The sequence below is a fragment of the Microtus oregoni genome, unplaced genomic scaffold (genome assembly GCF_018167655.1).
Source record: "Microtus oregoni isolate MIOR12 unplaced genomic scaffold, Mior012 000014F_ref0000157, whole genome shotgun sequence".
NCBI classification, from domain to species: domain Eukaryota; kingdom Metazoa; phylum Chordata; class Mammalia; order Rodentia; family Cricetidae; genus Microtus; species Microtus oregoni.
Genome location: NW_024543073.1, coordinates 15203777 through 15226861, shown reverse-complemented (window position 1 = coordinate 15226861; position 23085 = coordinate 15203777). Strand labels below are relative to the sequence as shown.

Genomic DNA, 23085 nt, shown 5'->3' with positions numbered 1-23085 from the left:
CATGGGTGTCAGGGTCAGTCCAGTTGGAGACAAAGATGTTAATTGAGAATGGAGAGGAATAGATAGAAAAGCATCCTTGAGGTCTAGAACTGAGAAGTCAGAGGTTCCTGGAGGAATAGCTGAAGGAAGTGAATGAAGTGTGTAATGGTTAGGCACTGTGGATGAAGAGGAACCACTGCAGAAAGAATGAGTCGGAGGCTTTAAACAAGGCCATAGGTTCTATTAGGTTTTGTAACAGCAATTATAGAAGTGTTAAAGGGAGAAGAGGTGGGTCACAATAGTTTTTTTTTTTTTAACAAGGTCACATATAATACGCTTAAGCCCCTAAGGCTCTGGAGAGAGAGGGTTTACTGAGCTTGGATAATGTACTTAGTAGGACCTTGTAATTGGATAACAGTGGAAGAATGGGGTTAAGCTCTTCATGTGTTGTCAGAACTCAGGCAAATGCCTAGCCAGCCCCAGGAACTTATGGCTACTTATGTGTTGTCAAGACTTAGGCAAATACCTAGCCAACCTCAGGGTCCTATGGCTACACATGTTTTTTCAGGAATCAGGGAAATGCTTAGCCAACCCCAGGGTCCTATGGCTACAATGTGTTGTCAACAGTTAGGCAAATTCCTAGCCAGCCCCAGGGTCCTATGGCTACCTATGTATTATCAGGACTCAGGCAAATGCCTAGCCAGCCCCTACACATGTGTTGTCAGGTCAGGCAAATGCCTGGCCAGACCTAGGGTCCAATGACTACACAATGTTATCAGGAATCAGGCAAATTCTTTGCCAGCCCTAAGTCCTATGGCTACACATGTGTTGTTAGGACTCAGGCAAATGATTAGCCAGCCCCTGAGTCCTATGGCTAACTGTGTATCAGGACTTGGGTAATTACCTAGCCAGGCTCAGTGTCCTATGGCCACACATGTGTTGTCAATAATTAGGCAAATACCTAGCCAGCCCCAAGTTCCTATGGCTACACATATTTTGTCCAGTGTCAGGAAAATGCTTAGCTAACCCCAGGGTCCTATGGCTACACATGTGTTTTCAGGACTCAGGCAAATTCCAAGCCAGCCCCAGGGTCCTAATACTACCTATGTGCTGTCAGAAATCAGGCAAATGCCTAGCCAGCCCATGAGTCCTATGGCTACCTATGTGTTGCCAGGACTTAGGCAAATTCTTAGCCAGCCCTAAGGCCTACGGCTACACATGTGTTGTCAGTACTGAGGCTAATGCATGGCCAGACCCAGGGTCATGAGGGAACACTTGTGTTGTCAGGAATCAGGGAAGGGCTTAGCCAGCACCAGTGTCGTGTGGCTACACCTGTGTTCTCAGGAATCAGGCAAATGCTTATACAGCCCTAGAGTTCTACGGCTACACATATGTTGTCAATATTCAGGCAAATTCCTAGCCTACCCATCGTCCTATAGCTATCTATGTATTGGCAGGAATCAGGCAAATGCCTAGCCAGCCCCAGGGTCCAATGGCTACATGTGTTGCCAATACTCAGGTAAATTCCTAGCCTACCCATCGTCCTATGACTACCTTTGTGTTGTTAGTACTCAGGCAAATTCCTAGCCAGCCCCAGGGTCCTATGTTTATACCCTGTTGTCAACACCCAGGCAAATGCCTATCCAGCCCCATGGTCCTATGTATCTTTATATGTTATCAAAAATCAGGCAAATGCCTAGCCAGCCACAGGGTGCTATGGCTACACATGTGTTGTCAGGAATCAGGCAAATACCTTGACAGCCCCAGGATAATATTGCTACTTATGTGGTATAAGGAATCAGGCAAAAGCCTCGCCAGCCCTAGGGTCCTATGACTACCTAGGTGTTGTCAGGAATCAGGCAAAGACTTAGCCAGCCTTTGTGCCAATGGCTATACATGTGCTGTCAGGACTCAGGCAAATTCTTAGCCAGCCCTAGGATCCTGTGACTACATATGCATTGTCAGGACTCAGGCAAATCCCTACCCAGCCGCAAGTTCCTATGGCTACCTATGTTTTGTCTGAAATCTGGCAAACACCTAGCCAGCCCCAGGGAACTATGGCTACACATGTGTTGTCAGGACTCAGGCAAATGCCTAGCCAGCCCAGGGTCCTATGGCTACACATGAGTCATCAGGAATTAGCCAAATTCCTGTCAAGACCCAGGATCATGAGGTTACACTTATGTTGTCAGGAATCAGGCAAATGCCTAGCCAGCCTCAGGGTCCTATGGCTACACGTTGTTGTCAATACTCAGGCAAATACCTAGCCAGCCCCAGGGTCCTAAGATTACACATGTGTTGTCAATACTCAGGCAAATGGCTAGGCAGCCCCAGGGTCCCATGGTTTCATATGTGTTGTCAGTACTTAGGCAAATTCTTAGCCAGCCCTAGAGTCCTATGGCTATACATGTGTTGTCAGGACTCAGGCAAATTCCTAGCTAGTCCCAGGATCCTATGGCTCCCTATGTGTTATCAGGATTCAGACAAATGCCTAGCCAGCTCCAGGGTCCTATGGCTACACATGTGTTTCAGGACTCAGGCAAATCCTTTAATAGACCCAGGACCCTAGAGCTGAAGGTCACTGTGTAATCTATGCTCATGTACAGAATGACTGCAGAAGTCTCTGTATGCATGCATCAGGGCCTCTTTAAAAGCAGGCTCTGGTCCTTGGGCAGTGGAGGAGAGGGAGCATGAACTGGCCTTGTCCTGTAGTCAGACTGATGATTATCTTGAATATCACCATAGAATCTTCATCCGGCTACAGATCAAGATAGAGACAGAGACCCACATCGGAGCACTGGGCTGACCTCCCAAGGTCCAGTTGAAGAGCAGAAAGAGGGAGAACACGAGCAAGGCAGTCAGGACCGCAAGGGGTTGGTCCACCCACTGAGACAGTGTGCCTGTTCTAATGGGAGCTCATCAAATCCAGCTGGACTGGGACTGAACGAGCATGTGTTCAAACCAGACTCTCTGAATGGGGCTGGCAATGGGGGCTGACTGAGAAGCCATTGATAAATGCACTGGGATTTGATTCTACTGCATGTACTGGCTTTTTGGAATCCTAATTTGTTTGGATGCACACCTTCCTAGGCCTGAAAGGAGTGGGGAGAGCCTTGGACTTCCCATAGGGCAGGGTACCCTGCCCTCTCTTAGGACTAGATGGGGAGGGGGGGAGTGGGAGGGAAATGGGAGGAGGGAAGGAGGTGGAAATTAATTTTGAATGCTATTATTTATAAAGCAAAAAAAAAAAAAGCAGGCTCCGCCCACTCTTCGCTCTCTCTACACCACTTCCTTTTCCCAGGCAGGCCAACCTACCGACCCCTCTTTTCACCCCCTATCAATGACACACCATGTGCGTTTGTTATACATTGTGGTTCATTCACTGCCTCTAAACTGCAACACCCACCCTCACTGCTTTTCATGATGGACAGGGAACTGTGAGAGAAAGAACCCCTTTCCTCCCCAAATTACTTTGATCATGGTGTTTCATCAGAACAATAGTAGCTCACACTAAGACATGTACATACACACACACACACACACACACATACACACACACACACACCCCGAGATTTATAAACATTTTTCAGGAAGAAAGAAAGAAGATGACCAGGAGGGGGTATCCACACACAGACGTTAGGGGAGGACGCTGTGTCTGGTGATGCTGTGGTCTGAATGCAAAAAGTCTCCTATGAGCAGCTCACGTGTTTGAGCATTTGGCTTCCTGCTGGGCTGCTAGTTGGTAAGATTTTGGAACCTTTAAGAGGCGGAGCCTGGTGGAGGAAGTGGGTCACTAGGGACAGGCCTTGAGACTTTATAGCCTGGTGCCACTTCCCATTCATTTTCTCTGCTTCCTTGCTATTGATGCTCTGTGATCGGCTGGTTTCCTGCTCCTGACACCAAGTCTCCTGTGCCACGGTGGAAATGTATCTTCAACTGTAAGACAGAACAAACCGTATTTTCTGTGAGCTTCTTTGTGAAGGTGTTTTATCCCAGCAACAGAAAAAGTAAGTACAGGTTGTGCTGATTGAAAATGAAAGCAACTAAGCAGAGCCATAGGCTTCCAAGTCTTGCCCAGTTCCTTCTAAAGGGAAGGAACAGGATGATAGAGTTGGGCAATTGTGTCTATAGATAAGAGCAAGACCTTTGTTTCATGACCGCAGAGGAGACTGTAAGGGGGTGGGGCTATCCAGAGACAACTGTAAAATCACAGTTATTGAGTCCCAGAGTCGAGTATGTTGAGGACTGACAGAACCCCAGAAGGACCACGCTGTAGGACATTTCACATGCTAGTGACAAGGTTGTACTTTTTCTCTTTTTTTATACTTCCTTATAAAATTGATTTTTATTGAGCTCTACATTTTTCTCTGCTCCCCTTCCTGAATCTCCCTTCTCCTTCAACCCTTTCCCAAGGTCCCCATGTCTGTGATTCTTTTGATTAATCTTCTGGGTGCCAGTGAATCCAAGGCTCAGATAGTTGTTCCTCATGGTACAGTCAGTGCCATGGTTCTAGTTACCCTGTTGGTTACTTTGTGTCCCTGGAGGTCATTCAGCACTTCTGGGTTTTGCTCCACTGCCCTGGAGTTTGCTATCTCAGGCCTGCTCTAGCCTAGGTTGTTGGCTCAGACCTGTTTCTGTAAATGTCCCTGGTCTGGATCTATTCCTACAGAAATGCCTATCTTGGGATTGGTCCTGTAAAGGACTCCAGCTCTGTTCTACTCCCTTGGAGTACCCAGGCTTGGGTACGCCCAGACCCACAGAGGACCTGGCTCAGGCTTACTTCCTCAGAGGTCCCAGACTCATGCTCAGACCCTCTGAGGTTTCTGGTTCCTGCCTTTTCTCTTTGATGTCCCAGACCAACACCCAGACTCCCAGAGGTCCCTGCTCAGGCATACTCCCTAGGAGGTCCCAGATTCATGCCCAGACCAGCAGAGGTCCTGGCTCAGGCCTAGTTCCTCTGAGGTCCTAGACTCACACCCAGACCCACAGGGGTCCTGGCTTAGGTCTACTACCTTGAAAGTCCCAGATTCGATTCCGAACTTTCAGTGGTTTCTGGCTCTGGGTCACTCACTCAGCGGTTGTTCCCTGTAACTGTTCCTGTGGAGTTTGCTATCTCAGGTCTGCTCTGCCCAGGTCGCTGGCTCAGTCCTGGTCCACAAATGTCCCTGGACTGGATCCACTCCACTCCCACGGAGCTTGCTTTCTCATGTGCACTCAAGCCTAGGTAGCTGGTTCAGTCCCACTCCGGTGGAATTTGTTGGCTCAGGCCCACTCCAACCCAAGGTGGATTCATTGCCTCAAGCCCACCTTGGACTTGCATAGGTCTGCTTATGAGAGTCACTTGTCTCCTACTTACCTGGAGGGTTGCAGGGGAGCCAGCTGAACTCACTGGGCTTGTGGCAAGCTGCTCTATTACTGAGCTGTCTCTCTAGCCCTGAGACACACACTTTATAATAAAAATGTCACAGGCACCAATCATCTGCTTTCCTTTCTCCGTTAGAAATGGCCACCCAGGGAGAAGCCTCTGAGGAGAGCATTTCTGAATTCGATGATGATTTTGTCTCCCAGTTATCTGCTCTTCTGGGTGTGGATGCACTTCAGGTCTTAAAAAGACAACAAGAAGAAGACCATGCATTACGAATGAAAATGAAGAAAGGTTTTAACCCACAGATGCGCAATGAAGCCAAACGATTAAAGACTTTCATGACCTATGACACATTCAGATCATGGACGCCACAGGAGATGGCAGCTGCTGGGTTTTACTATACCGGGGTGAAACTTGGGGTTCAGTGCTTCTGCTGTAGCTTAATCCTCTTTTGCACCAGACTCAGGAATCTTCCCATAGAAAACCACAAGAGATGGCGTCCAGAATGCGCATTCCTTTTGGGCAAAGATGTTGGGAACATTGGCAAGTATGACATAAGGGTGAAGAGTCCAGAGAAGCTGAGGGGCGGCAAAGCAAGGTACCAAGAAGAGGAGGCCAGACTGGAGTCCTTTGAGAACTGGCCGTTCTATGCCCATGGGACATCGCCACGTGTGCTCTCAGCAGCTGGCTTCGTCTTTACAGGTAATTAGATCCCATTTTGTGATGTGTTTCTGTAAAATATATAGTTTAGTTTCCATTTTTAAAAAATATCTGTAGTTATGTGAGGAGGTGGGGGATTTTCACTTGTGAGTACAGGAGGCCATAGGGTCCAGAGAAGAACATCAGACCCTGGGAGCAGTGGATTCCAGTGGTTGTGAACTGTCTGAAGTTGGTGCGGGGAACCCAACTCCAGTCCCCTACAAGAGCCCTCTTAACCACTGAGCCATCTCTCCATCCCTTCATTCCTCTTTTCTTCTTTCTCTTCTCCTTCTTCCTCCTCCTCTGCTCTTCCTCTACCTTCTCCGACTACTCTTGCTCCTTCCCATCCTCCTCTTCTTCCACTACCTCTTGTTAATCATTCCTTATTTGTTAATTGTGGCAGAGGAGATCTGGTTAATTAAACATCCACTTTAATAGTTTTCCTCTCTCTTTAATTTACTTTTAGTGTAGCACTATTATCTTGCCAAATATGTGTAAAACACAAGGATCTTTTCTGTAAATGCGGGCCTGAGAAACTATGAACCTGAAGTTGAGGGTGTAGCTCATTACAAGAGGGCTAACTTAGCCATTGCTTAGTGCCAGCAATTGAAAACAAAGCTAAATAGACTGCAGAAAACCTTAGTTCAATTCATAAGGTGCTGAAAATGGACCATGAGATAGACCAGTCCCACTGTCCTCTAGTTTCACGAATACTATTAATTGTGTATTTCCTTGATTTATTTCATTTCTTTAGTTTTGGAAGGATGCTCTTTGTACTTGTTTAACCCCCATCCAGAGGCAAGCTGCCTTTGACAACACTGCACTTTGAAATGCCTTAGCCACACACCAGGTGTTAGGAGAGATGTGGATGACGTTATAGCAGCGTCTGTGGTGTGCTGGGGACCCACTTATGTAAGCTGTGCATGGATTGAGCACTAATTCTATTTCGACTAGTTTGCCCTTCCCACATTTCATAGGTGACTTCACTGAGGTTCAAAGAACTAATGAAATGTTCCTGTTTCCATAGACACAATGCAGCAAACGTGACACTTAGGCCTTCTAATGGCATCATTTTAGCAAATCCTAGCATCTCCATCCCTTTGGTCCTGAAAGCTAAAGAGTAACTTCTGTCTACGAAGCCATCGTGTGAGGGTAGTGTATATGGAGGAAGGCCATGCTGGGGATGGAGGTCCAGAGCTCAGAAGGGGTCATTTAGGGCAGTGCGACTGTGGACAGGGATCCGGCCTGAGGGGTCATGGAAGAACAGGCATTCTGGGGTCTGTCTGTTCTGCTACAATATGATCAGCTCCAAGGTCGTTCCTGGTGCCATTGCTGGCCAGTCAGAACACGTCACTGCATTGTAGGTAAAAGGGACACCGTGCAGTGTTTCTCCTGCGCTGGATGCTTGGGAAACTGGGAAGAAGGAGACGATCCTTGGAAGGAGCATGCCAAGTGGTTCCCCAAGTAAGCAGACAAACACTTCACTTGTATTTTCAGATTTTATTTTTGATTTGTTTGTTTTTAGCAAGAGGAGCCTAGAGAGAAAAGACCAACATTGTTGGAGTACCACATGAGTTCTGATATTTCTCTTATCCAGCATGGGATCATCCCAGAATTTTCAAACAAGGAAGATCTGCTCACATAGTGAAAACTTTAAACCACATGAACTTAAATGGATCTTTCTCTTTTATACTGTTTTTGCCTTATCAGTTTTTACTTTTTATACTTTCTGTGTAGTGTGTTGGTAAATGTAAAGTGTGTTTATGTGTGTGGTGTGTTGGTATGTAGTATATGAATGTGTATTCATCCATGCCTGTGGGGAGGTCACATGTTGGTATAGGTTCCTGCCCTCCATCATTCTCTGCCTTATATTTTGAGATAGGCAACCTGGGATCTGCCTGACTCCATCCCTCCAGGGTTAGGGTTGGAGACATGGTGGACTGGGTCCTGAATTTACAGAATCAACACAGATTCAATTTCAGGCTTTTGTAGTTATGCTGAGGTATTTTAACTACCGAGGCATCTCCCCAGGTTCAGCTTTCGTTTTTAATTATTTGGGGGACGGTGTCTATGTAAAGTTACTACAGGTGTCCATGGAGGGCAGAGGTCTCAGAACACCTTAGAGCTACAGTAAGATGTGGGTGCTGGGCGCTGAACTCACGTCTCCTGCAAGTGTCAAGTGCATGCACTCCGGTCCCTCCCAACCGTTATTAAACATTTGGTTTTGTTTTTCAAAAGATAGGGTTCTCTGTATAGTCCTGACTGTCCTGTATCTCACTCTGTAGACCAGACTGGCCTCAAACTCACAGAGATCTTTCTGTCCCCGAATACTGGGATTAAAATCATGCACCACCATTGCCTGGCTAAATGTTGCTTTATTGTCCCCAATATTACAATATGTCTTGTCAAGTAGCAGTTTCATGATTTCCCTTAACTAACAAGTGAGTGAATCTGCACAGGGGTGGAAGTGCTGTATAAAAGAAGGAAAATAACAGTGTTTAAGATATTATAAGAGGTTTCATTTACTGCAGAACATGCGCAAAGAAAACACTTGCTGGACACGGTGACACTCACCTGTCATCCCTGCACTACAAGGGTGGAGGTGCTAGTATCAGGTGTTCAAGGCCATCTTCTGATTTAAAAAAAAAATGACAAGGAGGACAGATGCCTAGGTCACCACACAGCAGCGCCACGGAAGGGAAACAGGTGTATTTTATTTCAGAGATTCGGAGTTTTTGTAATTGCAGTGGTCTTTCACCCGGCTTAGGAAATGAAAGCATATTTTAATTATTTTTCATAATGTGTTCAGAGGTGCTTTTTGTGTCTATTGTTTTTGTTTGTGCCACATACAGGTTCATTCCTGTACCTAGTTTCCAGACTTTCATCATGTTATCTCGCAAAGTAGAGAGCACCTGCCCCTGTCTGCTCAAATCAAATTTCACCTGTGTCTTTCCTGCCATCTGCTCGGAAGAGTGATGATAAGGTTATGTCAAAGCACGTTCCAGCTAACGCATGGTTCCATTTGTTATTCTTTTAGCATATGCCTTTAAATCATGACTAATAAAGAGAAAAGAACCACAGTGTCATTATTCCCAAAAAGATGAGCTTTAATACCTAATGCCATTAAATATCTTAGTCAGTGTTTACAGGCCCTTCTCCTTCCAGCCCTTGGGATTCTTTACATTGATTTAGTGTGTGTGTGTGTGTGTGTGTGTGTGTGTGTGTGTGTGTGCCCCACACTCTACTGACTGAGAATCACTATCGTTGATTCTCTTGCCTATTTGTTTCAAGAAGAGAACAGCGGCTGCAGCAGTGTAGGCCTGCAATCCAGGCTGTGCTTGAGCATGACATCACCACCGCAACAGAGGGAGAGCCTGTGTTGAAAGAAAATTAAAACAAGATGAAGGTTTCCTATTGTTTTCTTTCTGTTGCTGTTGATCTCTGCTGGGCCATGACCCAAAGCAGCCTGAGAGGGAAGGGGTTTATTTGGCTTACATGTCCAGATTACCATCCACCGTGGAGGGACATCAGGGCAAGAACAAAAGCAGGGACAGACAGACGCCATGAAAGAGCACCGCTAACTGTCTTGCTCCCAGGCTCATGCCCAGCTGCCTTTCTTATGCTTCTCAGGACCCCTGCCCAGGGTGGCACTGCCCACAGTGGACTGAGTCTTCCCACGTCTCTCATTAATTGAGAAAATGCCCAGACTGGACTACAGGCTAATCTGATAGAGGGATTTTCCCAACCGTGGCTCCCTCTTCCCAGATGACTCCAGCTTGTGTCAAGTTGACAAAAGACTAACTGGCACAGGTTTTATTTCAAATATTTATATATCTTATCAGTAATATGATTTAAATGTTTCTAGCAGCATGATGTTAATCCTCCTGAGGAAGCTGTGAGGAAAAATTTTGGCAGTTTTATTAAAAGATCAAATTCAACAATTTGATAGGATTTTAGCAAATATTTATTGTAATACAGAAAATGTTCATCATAGTATTGAGATAACTTTAATTATGTTTTAGGTGTGAATTTCTTCGAAGTAAGAAATCCTCGGAGGAAATTGCCCAGTATATTAAAAGCTACGAGGGATTTGTCCATGTTACGGTAATTCACAGCAACAAACTCTTCCCAGTGGTGTGGATTCATTAAGGAGTTTAATTTTTTTCATGGATTCAAGCTCCCGCATCTCATCTGCACAGTGGAGATGAAAAATCTTCTCTTGCTCAGCTGGAACCATGTATATGTGAATTTTCAGGCTGCCTTTGGGTACTTCAGCTGCTTCCTTCCTCCTCCCCCACTGAGCTGGCTGCCCTTGCTTCCTTCTGCTGCTTCTGTCTGGATGCCCGACCCAGTCTTCTGTCCTAGTACCTGGTGACAGCAGGGCTCTCAGAGCTGGCTCCCACCCCTGGTTGTCTAGGGTCTACACTAGTAGGGACTTCCCAGTGGTAAGCGGTGAGAAACTTAGCCCACACAGAAGCCAAAGGAGAATGGAATGGCTGATGACCCAGAGGCTGTGTCTGCAGAGAGCAGGGCTGAGAGTCTGGGCGCAGTTTTCTCAGAGGGAGAGTTGCCCAGTTTCCAACTTCTGAAGGTCCTTCTGAGGGGAGCTTCCTTCCCATGGCGCAGTTCCCCCTGAGCCAAATGCATCTGTGTGTGTGACTGCAGTTCTGTTGCTGAGCTGCGTGTCTGTTGAGAGTGACCCCGAGAAAGCTCCCATTTGCACAGGTAAACATTCGCTGCTGTCTGTACTGCATAAAATTCCCGAGATCAACAGAAATCGGACTAAAGGTCTGCTTTGCCAACACTTCCGCTGCTCTAGTGAAATGTCGCTTTAGTGCTGGGGGGCAGGGGAGTCCTTCAGTTGCAGCTCACAGACAGACGTCTATTTTATAAATCAGTCAGTAACCTGAATTTCTTTCCCTCAGGGAGAACATTTTCTGAATTCCTGGGTCAGAAGAGAATTGCCTATGGTGTCAGGTAAAACCTCAGGCGCATTCAATAAGCTTTGCTTGTTTCTTTCCTTTTTGTGCCTCCCTCCTCCATATCTGCCTCCAGGTCTCTCTGTGTGTACCACATGTATGTAGGTGATTTTGGAAGCCAGATGAGGATGTCAGATCCCTTGGAGCTGGAGTTACATGCACTTGTAAACAGCCTGATGTGGGTGCTGGGAATTGAACCTGGGTCCTCTGGAAGAGCAGTAAGTGTTATGTACCACTGAGCCATCTCTCCATTCCTCATCAACTTGCTTTAACAGTTACTTTCATAAGTGATTTCCCTATTATGGAATGACTGGATTGGTTTTGTTTTTACTTTATGGGTGGGAAAGATGGTTCTGGGCTCAAGCTCACTTGCTGCTCTCATAAAGAACTTGGGTTAGATTCCCAGTACCCATATGGCAGCTCACAACTCTCTAAGTCCAGTTACAGAGAATCCAATGCCCTCCTCTGACCTCCATGGACACTGCACACAAGTGGTGCTGTCAAACATGCAGACAAAACACATACATCAAAATAAAAGTAAATAAATCTTTAAAAGTAAAATTTTTAAAAACTTATGTTCAGTTAATTACTTAGTGGGTCCCATGTGTGAAGGTGCAAAAATAAGACAAAAATTTACAGGAGTTGGTTCTCTCCTTCAACCAGGAGGTGTCCAGGAGTTAATTAGGAGGTTCACCTTTAGTGGCAAACATCTATACACCATGGCTACCACTGAGTAGCTTAGTGTTTATTGTAGGTAACCATAGTTAACATAGTATGGTCTGTGCTGTAAGTGATGTTTCCCTTCAAACAACTAAAATCTTGGATAAAATGTTTTGGAAGCATTTTTCAGAATCTTTCCTATCCCAGACTGGCCTCAAACTCAGATAATCTTGACCTTCAACCTCTTCCTGTCGAGTGCTGAGACAGAGTTCTCGGGTGCTGGGGAGGGAACCCACCAAGGTCTTCCTGGATGCTGAGAGAACGCTCTGCAAACTGAACCCAAAAGCATTCTTAATTGGCCCAGAGCACTGTTAGGAAACTGAGAAACATTCACACTGAGATGAGGTGACAGATCTGAGGACATTAGTCACTTGGCTACCTTGAGCAAGGTCCTTTGTTTCCACTCCAGCACCCAAAGAAAACATGACCTAGTGTGTTAGGGTTTTAGCTCAGTTACAGAGCATCTGCATAGCAGTTAGGACTATGCTCTGAGTACAGTCTCAGCAAATTCAGGGACATGGGGACAACAGCAGTGGACAGGATGGAAACAATCATAATACAGCAAGAATTCTATGGTCAACTGAGTGTGGTTGCTCAGTCCTGTGATCCCTGCTCTTGGAAGGGGAGAGAGGAGCTCAAGTCCAGGCTTGACAATGATATTGGATTAGAGGCCAGTGTAGGCTACATGACATCCTGACTCACAAAACTGAGAGGAATACATTCCAAGGTTAGCGCCAGTGTAGAGATCCATGCTTGAAATCCCAGAAGTAAGAATACTGAGACAAAAATATCATAAGTTGAAGGATAGTTTAGCTTAGTCTTCATAGCAAAACATGGGGCTCCCCGCCCCATAAACATGGAGCTGAAGATGTCTCAGTTCTTCAGATTATTTGCTCTTCTTGCAGAGGAGTCAGGTTCAATCCAAAGCACTTACATGGTAGCAAATTACAAGAGGCTCTAACTCCATCTGGAAGGGATCTTACAACCTCTTCTTATCATCTGGGACCCCAGGTACACATGTGGTACAGATACATACATGTAGGAAACATATATACACACGTGCATGTGCGCACAACCCCCCCCCCACACACACACACCACAACATTCTCTGGGAGGAACCTCCATTATCCAGTAACATGCTAAAATGTCAAACACAAAGGAAAAATAAAGGCAACCAATGTTTGTTCTAGGCCTTTAGAAAGCAGAGCTGTTCCTTTGGCCACATATGCGAGAGCCTACAAGAATGGTGATATTGTAGGCATAGGGAATGGGCTGTTCAAAACGAGGCCATTCATGAAAGTTTCCATAGCAAAACTGGAGTTGTCTACAGTGTTACCCAGCATGCTCTTGCCACTGTTAAACAAGCAACTTAAGGTTATGATTACTGGGAAGAAATTTACTGAGTATATTGTGCACGTTAAGAACTATAAGGGGAAAGGCCAGAGCAATGTGTGCAGACTGCTTTCCATGCAAACAAAAGGATTCCTGTTCTGTCTCTAGAACCCATGTGACAAAAGCCAGGTGTCACTGTTGTGCATTTGTAATCCCAGGGCTGGGAAGCAGAGACACTTAGAATTCAGGGATTGGACAACCTAGCCAGGGAAAGACAAACTCTCCCTAACAAGGGAAAACTAGTGAAGGGTGTCCTCTGACTTTCCCAGTGTGAACTGTACATGTGCATGTACCTGCACACACATGAACACATACAGAACTGTGAGTCCTCAGTTAGCTTCCTGATATAGGGAAGGAAACAATCAGATAAAGAAGGAAGCCAAAGAAAGTCCGAAGTGCCAACCTGCTCCTACCAGAGAACCCACGATGTGGGCACTAAGAAAGCAGCGGGATCTCCTCCCTATGACCGTGTGTCTTAATAGAAGTCAAAAGTAAAATAAAAGGTTTCTAAATTGTAAAGATCTTTTTCTTTATTAAATCTAAGTGTGATGTGCTTCCCCAATGAAGTATGTAAAGCAGCAAAATCAATAACAAAACCCTAATCCTAGGATTAAGTGTGAACACAGGCAAGCTTTCATCTTGAGAAATTTGTCAGAACCAAGTTTAAGGCAACTTAATTTCCAAGTCCTCACAGCATGGAGAAGACTTGTAACGGTTCAAAGTAAGAAAAAGACATGTAACGGTTCAGAAGCCAGGATGAGGCAGAAATCTAATGGAGACCCACAGTGTGGTCATCTCTGTAGTAATAAGGGCGGCAGGGCTGCATCCCTGGCACCCGGCCGCCCCCACGGCTAGCTTTATTCAAAATAATTACACGGAAACTGTATTCTTTTAATCACTGCTTGGCCCATTTCTATCTAGCCTCTTCTAGGCTAATTCTCATATATTAATTTGGCCCATTTCTAATCATCTGTGTTGCACCCCCAGGTGCGCTTACCGGGAAGATTCTAGCCTATGTCCATCCTGGGTCGGAGCTTCATAGCATGCATCTGCCCAGGAGCCAGGAGCATGATGTCTCTCTGAGGCGTCTGCTCCCGAGAGGAGAGCTGTCGAATCTGAGCTCACTTCCTCTTCCTCCCAGCGTTCTGTTCTGTTTACTCCTCCCACCTATCTTCTAACCAAGAAAATGGGCCAAGGCATTTCCTTTATTAGCCAATGACCTTCCTCCATCACATCTCAAAGAGCAAGCCATCACAATGACCGTTTTTCAGGAGCCCCAGGGGAAATTGCCTTTCTCAAATCCTGACACTGACTCTGGAAACAGAAATCTCCTCTCACTTTTGTTCTGTCCTGATGCAAGATGACCAAGAGACCATCTTTTTTTTTTTTTTTTTTTTTTTTTTTTTTTTTTTTTTTTTAATTTTTCGAGACAGGGTTTCTCCGTAGCTTTTGGTTCCTGTCCTGGAACTAGCTCTTGTAGACCAGGCTGGCCTCGAACTCACAGAGATCCGCCTGCCTCTGCCTCCCGAGTGCTGGGATTAAAGGCTTGCGCCACCACCGCCCGGCAAGAGACCATCTTAAGTTACATTTTGGCACATGGATCACACAGAGACAAGAATAGAATGGACGGAATACCCCAGCCTTCGCCACTCTGCTCCAGCAGCTCTGACGTGCTCTCTCTTGGGTCTTTTCTTCCTTGTGTTTTCCTAACCTCCCTCCTTTATTCTGACGTGAGCACAGCACATCAGATCATTCCGGCTACACATACCGCTAACCTGAACTTTGTGATCAATCCAGTTGTGCTCACCTGCATCTGTTTTCCCAAGCTTACTGCAATGACAGTGTCTTCGCTAATGAGGAGCTAAGGCTGGACACTTTCAAGGACTGGCCCCACACGTCACCTGTGGCTGTTGAAGCTCTGGTCAGAGCAGGCCTTTTCTACACAGGTGAGCCAGCTTTGTTTTTCTTTATTTTTAGGTTTATGTGTAAGAGTGATTGCCTGTGTGTACGTATGCCACTTGCCTGTGTGGTGCCCTCATAGGCAGACAGGGGAGGGGGTTGGGTCCTGTGGAACTGGAGTCACAAGTGGCTGTGAGCCATCATGTGGCTGCTGGAACCAAAGCCATCTCCTCTGCAAGAGCAGCAAGTACCCTAGTGCTGAGCATCTCTGCCACCTTAGTCAGTGTTTGCATCACCATATTCTCTAATCCTGCTCTTGTATCTCTCTCTGTGCTTCGACATTTGTCATGGATCTCTTTGGGAGCCCATGGACCTTCAGTTTTCTGTAGCTCAGCCTCTGAACTTGTGGCCTCTCCACTGCTTCAGCTAACAGCCATATTCCACTGGCACAGCTGATCTTCCCCACATGGTCTTTCTTAACCCTTCGTCTCTCCTTGCCTGTCTTCCTCGAGTAGCACGGATGTCATGCTGGCAATGGTCTTGCCCAGTGGTTGACTTTTACCACAAAGAAAGTAAGCTCCATGTGGAGTTTCTTCAATGCCCATTATCTTCTCTGAAGTAGATTGGTGTTGCCAGAAGAAGACATGACTCATTGTCATAAAAAAAAGCCTATTTTATTAAAACATCTTAAGTGCCATATTCTGCAGATCTCTGAAGTGTTTGAAGATGACCTGTCTATCTAAAATATAACTTTGTTTGACCTTGAAAACATTCCTAATGTGACTACAAGTTCGGTTATATTAGGTAATTCATTACTAACCTACATTTCCTTATTATCTGAAAGAATTGATAATAATAACTTTCAAAGAGTAAAAATTTGCCTTACATTGTTGATGAACTGTCTAGGTACAAAAGGTTTAACAAGATTAGAAACATAAGTACAGTATGTTTTAACAAAATTAATCTCAAATGCATCAATATACAAAATTTGTATATAATATACAAAACTTCAATCTAATGTAAAATATTTAAAACAAGCAGTAGGTTTTTAAAAATAGATTCAATAATCTACCTTTTTATTTTATCATATCTATATCCTCCCTTTTTTTTCTGAGTAGTCTCCATAATCTATCCTTTTATCCTATCCTATCTACATCTGTCAAAGCCTGCTCCAAGAAAGTCAGCCAGGGCTCCTGGAAGGGGGTGCTGAGGCTAAAGATTGAGAGAAACTGAGAGAGAAAACCTAGGATGGATTCGGGGGACTTCCAGTTTACTCTGGACAACCCTGAGTTTATTTCAGAGCCTGCTTATATCCAAAAACAGAACACAGCAGAGCACAGCCAGTCAGCATCTAACCACAGACCATTCCTGTCCTTGAGCAAGTAGTTTCTTTTATCTGGATGTGCCCTAAGGTTTGGCATCAGCAGTATTCTTTCTACTAGATAGTGTCTTCTTCTCTCATTGGCAAAATATTCTTTCCCATGGGTTTAATCAGAGTTTTCTCACAGCTCTCGAGGATACTGGAGCAGGCAGAGCAAGAAAGCTTGAACTCAAATAACTTTGAAGTCACAAATGACTCTAGATGGAAACTGAGTCACAAGTGGGCTCCCACATATATCCTCTTTTTATCTTGTCAAAAAAAAGGACCTTGAATATAATTTTCTTTGTTTAGCTTTTTTCCTGATCATTACCAATAATAACTTATAACCAACCACCCTAAACAATGACAAATATCCATAATTTATTGAATGAGCAAAAAACTTCTACCCCACCTCTTGGGAATGTGGGCATAGTATTCTTAAATTTTCTTCCTGCTGCCTGGGGGTGATGACATCTTTAGCAGATCCTGAAAAGAAAAATTGGGGTTAATTGTCAAGTCCTGGGAGAGATAGTTGTATCATTTTTTGGTTCAGTCTATGTGTAATGGGAAAGTGGAGGGCTTGTCTCATCCTGGCTAGAGTAGTCTGTGAGGCTGGATCAGCTCAACTAGCCACCTCAAAATTATTCTGAGCAGTTTTTAGTCCAAAGCTGATCTTTAAGTGGCGCTGAAAGACCCCAGTGGTGGGCAGTCTTTCAGGCTGAGGAGACCCTCCCAAGGAACAGCGAGACCACTCTTCGGATGCAAATAGCAAGAGGCTTTATTCAGTACACAGGTACCTGGGGCGACTTAGTCTCTCGGGAGACAAGCGCGCCGTCAGGTTGGGGCAGTGAATTTTTATAAGGTGGGGAGGCAGAAGCGCGGGTACAGAAGCGAGACGCATAGTTACAGGGTTCTGATTGGGCAATTCAAATAAGGCTCGGGTGCAGTTCTATGGTTTCCAAGAAATCAGACATGCATGCTGACTTGGCCCATCTAAGGCTCAAACTCTTCCTCTGGACCCCAAGTCCCCTGCTGGCAGTCCAGATGGTTGACCATAGATATCTTGCCTGGCTCAACGCCCCTGCCCCTAAGTTGGCCAACGCCCTTATCTCTAAATTGAATTCCCATATCCTAGCTTTTAGTCATATTGCTAAAAGAATTCAAACCTTGTTATGGCTGCTGCTAACTTAATGCTGCTAGGTGGGGGTCTTTCACTAACTATAGGCATCCTGTTTCCCTAAGCAAACGGGATGTTCTTATGAGAGCAGGCCAGCTTTGGGTTCTGGGAGGGGGTGTCCAGAGGGCCTTCTACTTTCCCTGTTTCTAGTTGGCTCCTTATCGCTTGGGGCCAGATGGCTGACTGCCTGGCCTCTCCGCCCTTGTTCTCAAGTCGAACTTCCCTGCTCTAATTTTACTTATGTTGCTCCAAAGTTTAAGCCTTGCAAAATGGCGTTACTGCTGCTTAGTGAGTGGGGGTCTTTCAGCGCTATCAGCTGAATGACATTATGTGAACCAGGTGGCATCGTTATTGTAGAGCCCCATCTTTTTCCTGGAGACTTCAGAGATTATTGTAGGTAAATTTATTGTCCACTGTGGAAAACTTAAACATTATTCATATCAAAAATGGAAAGTTTGAATTTTGAGAGACATGTATTCAAAGAAAGGTACCACAAAGACAAAAATAGGTATGGGAAGAAGGAGAATTTGTAAAAGCAGAGTTTTGATAACTTTAGTCCCTAGATTTTTTTTCTTCTGTCTCACACCAGGTGTCTCTCCTAATATGAGACAGAAAGTGAGTTTTTCTTTTAACAACAGGCTTGGATTTAGAGAAGGAGAGAATCACAGTCCAACTCCAAAGCCAGCTATGATTTTTGAGTGGGGACTGCCCTTATATTGAGAAGTAAGGAGGTATGTATGTTCAGGTAGTGAGACTTAACAAATTTAAGTGGTGTCATCAGTCAGATTTTACTTTGTTTGGTGATTATTTTTGGATAGCTATTTTTTCTTCTTTAGGTTCTACCCTATTTCTTAGATTTCTGAGAGTCTAGCTTCATAATGGAGGTACTGGAAGGAGCCATGTTTATTGCCACAGCTCTGTAGGTCCCTGATACCACCAAGAAGCATGCTGCCAGCTCATCAACACCATTGAATTGTTTAGTGGCAGGACCTCTTAAAAGATCTGCAAGGTGTTTGCTACTAAAGCTGAGTCAGGAAGCCTCTCTTAAAGGAGCCACACTTCTGATTGCCTGTAGCAAACGGAGCCTACTAGAGAAAAAATGGTTACCAAGAAGCTGTACTTGACTCTGTTCTTGTCTGTCTAGAATTCTTTTTGTTAAGCTTTCTCTGGCTTTATGTGGTAATTTATGGGGTAATTCTCACCCCACATTGGGTACCATTTGTAGATGAAAGCTTTTTTGGTTTGGTTTGGTTTGGTTTGGTTTGGTTTGGTTTGGTTTTTCGAGACAGGGTTTCTCTGTAGCTTTGGAGCCTGTCCTGGCACTAGCTCTTGTAGACCAGGCTGGCCTCGAACTCACAGAGATCAGCCTGCCTCTGCCTCCCGAGTGCCGGGATTAAAGGCGTGTGCCACCACCGCCCGGCTTTAGATGAAAGTTTTTGTCCTGCCTGTTCCATAACCTTTCAGTCCCAAAGAAACATACACAGGCTTATATTAATAATAATAATAATAATATATATTATTATATAATATATATATATATATATATATATATATAGTTTGGTCTATTACTCAGGCTTGTTACTAACTACCTCTTACTTCTTAAATTAACCCATAATTCTTATTTATGTTTAATCATGTGGCTTGGTACCTTTTCTCAGTAAAGCATTCTCATCTTATTTCCTGTGTCTTACTGGTGACTGCATCTCTGCCTTTCCTCTTCCCAGAATTCTCTTAGTGTGGTTGCCATACTTATACTTCCTGCCTGGCTACTGACCAATCAATGTTTAATTAAACCAATATGAGTGACAAATCTTTTCAGTGTACAAAAGCTTTATCACACAGCCCAATAATGTGAGAAGAGACAAGTGATTCTTCATAATCTAGCTTGTATAGAGGCTTTTATATTTGTTCTTCTACTTGCCCCCAGCTACAAGTATATTCTTTCTGACTAATTCATTAAACAAATACTTATTGATTGCCAATGTCTGTGAAAGTCACTGGTGTCCAAATCAGACAGAAATCTTGGCTCTCTTGGAGCTTCTGTTTCAGATTCTGATGGCAAATCTTTCAGGATGGCTGATTTGGGAGAGGGTGTTCATCAAAGCACATTATACTCAGGAACATTCAGTGACTGTTGCTGACCACCACCCATTAAAGGACCAAAGTCCTGTGTGAGCTTTGCCCCGGGTGACCTGTGCATGACTTTGCCACACAATCCAATTGGAGATGCAATTGGGATTTTACTAGAGAAATCTAAAGCTATGTGCTTGAGAGTTGACAGGTGTATGTGCTGTTGAACTGACCATATTCCCTTGTTCTAGGCAAAAAAGACACTGTCCGGTGTTTTTCCTGTGAAGGGTGTATGTGTAAATGGGAAGAAGGTGACGACCCATTAGAAGAGCACACCAAGTTTTTTCCCAAGTGAGTAAGATGAATTCTACTGACTTTGAATTCCCTCTTGTCTATAATTTTCCTGTGGATAGTCTCTGGACACTCCTCTGGTTCCTGTTGTAAAGGATTCATGCTCAGATCTTCATCTCTTTCCTCCCATGACACCCTTCCAGAATACCTTTTTTCTCATCGTAGTTAGATATCGGTTTTGGTTGCATTCATATACACACTTCTAAAGACAGGATCTCTCTATGTAGTCCAGACTATTGTAGAAATGCTATCTAGCATAGTAGGAATGGAACCCATGATCCTCCTGCCTCTGCTTCCCAAGTGCTGGCACTAAAGGGTGGTACCATCATGTCTGACAACTCCCCCACTTTTCTGGTTGTTTTTATCAAACTAGTTTTCCTATTCTTCTCCTTCTATAATCCTTTGGGGTTTTCTATTGCTATTGTCTAGGATTTTCCAAGTTTTTTTTCCCAGTGTTGGGGATGGAACCAATGATTTGGGCACACTAGGCAATCCCTTTCCTATTGAGATGCTCTTGTCCTCTTTTCTGTCAATCTTCAAGTTTATTTTTATTTTTTTCCCACACATAAAAAGACTCTGGAAATGTTCAGTTGCAAAACAAAATTTGTTGTTTTCACTAAGTAATTGGACTTTTCAGAGATAAATATCAATATATACAGACTGAAAAGTGAGTATTTCTGCACACAGAGGCAGACACTTGGAATCCTAGGCTCAGAAAGATGAAGGAAGAAAAAATAGCTTTGTTTTATATTAAATTATATTAAATATTTTATTAAATTATGAATTGTGTAAAATCAATCTATTTTTAAAAGCTAGCACTTGTAAATGAGAAATAAAAATCTTTTGCTATGGTATCATTTTGAAGGCATGAAAATCTGTAAGAGTGTTATGTCTCTGCAGCCTTTGTTCAGTTCCACAGTTGTGTCCTGTGTGCATTGAATGCAAACCTGAAATTGCACTAAATTGTCTTTGCATTAGAAATATTTAAGTCTAATTATTTAACTTTTAAATGTAAAGTTTTTTTTTAGTTTAAGTTTTTTGAAACAGGGTTTCTTTGTGTAGCCCTAGCGGTCCTGGAACTCACTCCATATCAGGCTGACCTCATACTCACAGAGATCTGCCTGTCTCTGCCTCCTAAGTGCTGGGATAAAAGGAGTGCACTACCACCTGCCCAACTTAAATGTAAAGTTTTAAACCAATTATTTAGCCTTTAAATTGAATAGGAATAATATCCAAAATTTTTAAAAATAATTTTAAATATTTTGTTAGCATATGTTAATTATATATAAGGGCATTTTCATACACATACATTTTGACTTTTACATATCCATACAGTGCATTACAATCCTGTTCACCATCATTCTCCAATTACCCTCTTATCTCCCTCCTGCTCCCCATAGTCTGCTTCCTTCTAAAATCACATGTTTGGGACCAACCCAGGGCTATGTAACAAGACCTATCCTCAACTTAAAAAAATAAATAGATGGAATATTTCCATCTAATTTTGAAACTAGAAGCTCCTCAAATCATTTCCCTTTTTCTTTTACTTATTTTTAAAATATTTGCTTTTATGTGCATGGATGTTTTGCCTGCATGTATATCTGTGCACTACTTACATGCACAGAGGTCAAAGAAGGCATTGGATCCCCTAGAATTAGAGTTGCTGGAGGTTGTGATCTATCTGATATGGGTGTTGGGAACCAAACCTGGTCCTCTGCATGAGCAGCAAATGTTCTTGCACTGAGCCATTTTTCCAGACCCCACTTTTTTTCTTTTTTCTTTTGATGTAGAATGTACTAAATTGTTGGGAACATAGGGACCTTCTTTTTAATCCCTGTGATGGTAAATTGAGAGGCAATCTAGTTGTATTTAGAACTTGCTCTAGACTATCAAGAGAGTTTTGTTTTTTTCAAGTGTTGTAGGGAGATATATGGAGGGAGAGGTATCCTGATTCATTGGAAAGTCAGGCTATACCCGGACTGTGAAGGGACAGCTCTGGAGGGAAAGGTACCTGGCTTGTCATGAAGTCAGACTATACCTGGAGCTGGAGTGTGGCGGGGCGTGGTCTCCCTGCAGGGGGTAGCAATCCTGCTCCTCTCCACGAGAAAGCCAGTACAGCGGAGCTCTACTCTGTTCCCCGTAGGGAACATCAGAACAGAACGATCCATTTCTTCTGTTCTGTTCTGCTCTGTTCTGGCCCAAGATGTTACGTCTGCTTTGCTCTGCTATAGGGAACCCACTGGAGAAATGTAAAATCTCCTCTTCCTCTGGCAAAAAAGTTATCCACTCTAAAGGGAGTTTCCCAGCAGATGCAACTGTTTCTTATGGGTTTTTGTTTGTTTGTTTTGCTTTGCTTTTTCTCTCTTCTCAGCCTCACTAAGGGAACATCTTGGCAAAGGTTCTTCCTTTTTTTTTTTTTGCTCAGCCCCCTCCCCCACCCAAGGGACGGTCTCAGCAAAGTTCTTCTTTTTCTGCTCAGCTCCCTAAGGGAGCATCTCAGCAAAGGTTCTTCTGCTCTGCACCAGCAAAAGATCTTCACCCAAACTCTTTTAAGGGATTTATTGGGGAAGGAGGAGTCCAGGAGGGTGGATGCTTCTGCCAGGGTAGGAAAGGACAACCCACAAAAGAACTTGCAGAGGGGTGTATACAGGGCTTCTTAGGATGGAGTTTTCCCAGGGAGAAGATTTTTCTGCTCAGGGGTTCATTAGTTTTCCTGATCAGGGATCGGTTGGTTTAGTTTGGCAGGGGCAGAGTTGCTTCTGGTTTCAGGGCCAAACCGTGTTTCTTTCGCTGGCCTTTTTTAGCCTTTTCAAGGATAAGACATATTTCTCTCAGTAACTCTGGTTCTAGAGCTGAGGTGTGTTTCTTTGACTCCAGTTTTAGAGTCAGGGTGTGTTTCTTTGGTTCCGGGTTTAGGGCTAAAGTGGTTTTTCTATTGGCTCAGGTTTCAGATGTATTTCTTTGACTAGTTCAGGGTTCAGGGTCAGGTGCTAGATTTTGTTTTCAGGGACTGGTGGTTTCCTGCTCAGGGATTGGTTGGTTTTCCTACTCAGACATTACTTGGTTTTGTGTTCAGATAGTCTGGGATAGAGTT

General features: G+C 44.1%; 1 protein-coding gene across 1 annotated transcript in view; it reads left to right on the top strand.

Annotated features, from left to right (window-relative positions):
• Nucleotides 1–3875: 3875 nt before the first annotated feature.
• LOC121455757 (baculoviral IAP repeat-containing protein 1a-like) overlaps nucleotides 3876–23085 on the top strand; it is a 34160-nt gene continuing 14950 nt past the window's right edge. The window contains exons 1-7 of the mRNA XM_041663430.1: nucleotides 3876–3986; nucleotides 5480–6046; nucleotides 7408–7507; nucleotides 10066–10147; nucleotides 10969–11020; nucleotides 14961–15080; nucleotides 19892–19991. Of these exons, the coding sequence (XP_041519364.1) occupies nucleotides 5482–6046; nucleotides 7408–7507; nucleotides 10066–10147; nucleotides 10969–11020; nucleotides 14961–15080; nucleotides 19892–19991 (1019 nt within the window). The 5' untranslated portion in view covers nucleotides 3876–3986; nucleotides 5480–5481. The remainder of the gene's footprint in view (nucleotides 3987–5479; nucleotides 6047–7407; nucleotides 7508–10065; nucleotides 10148–10968; nucleotides 11021–14960; nucleotides 15081–19891; nucleotides 19992–23085) is intronic.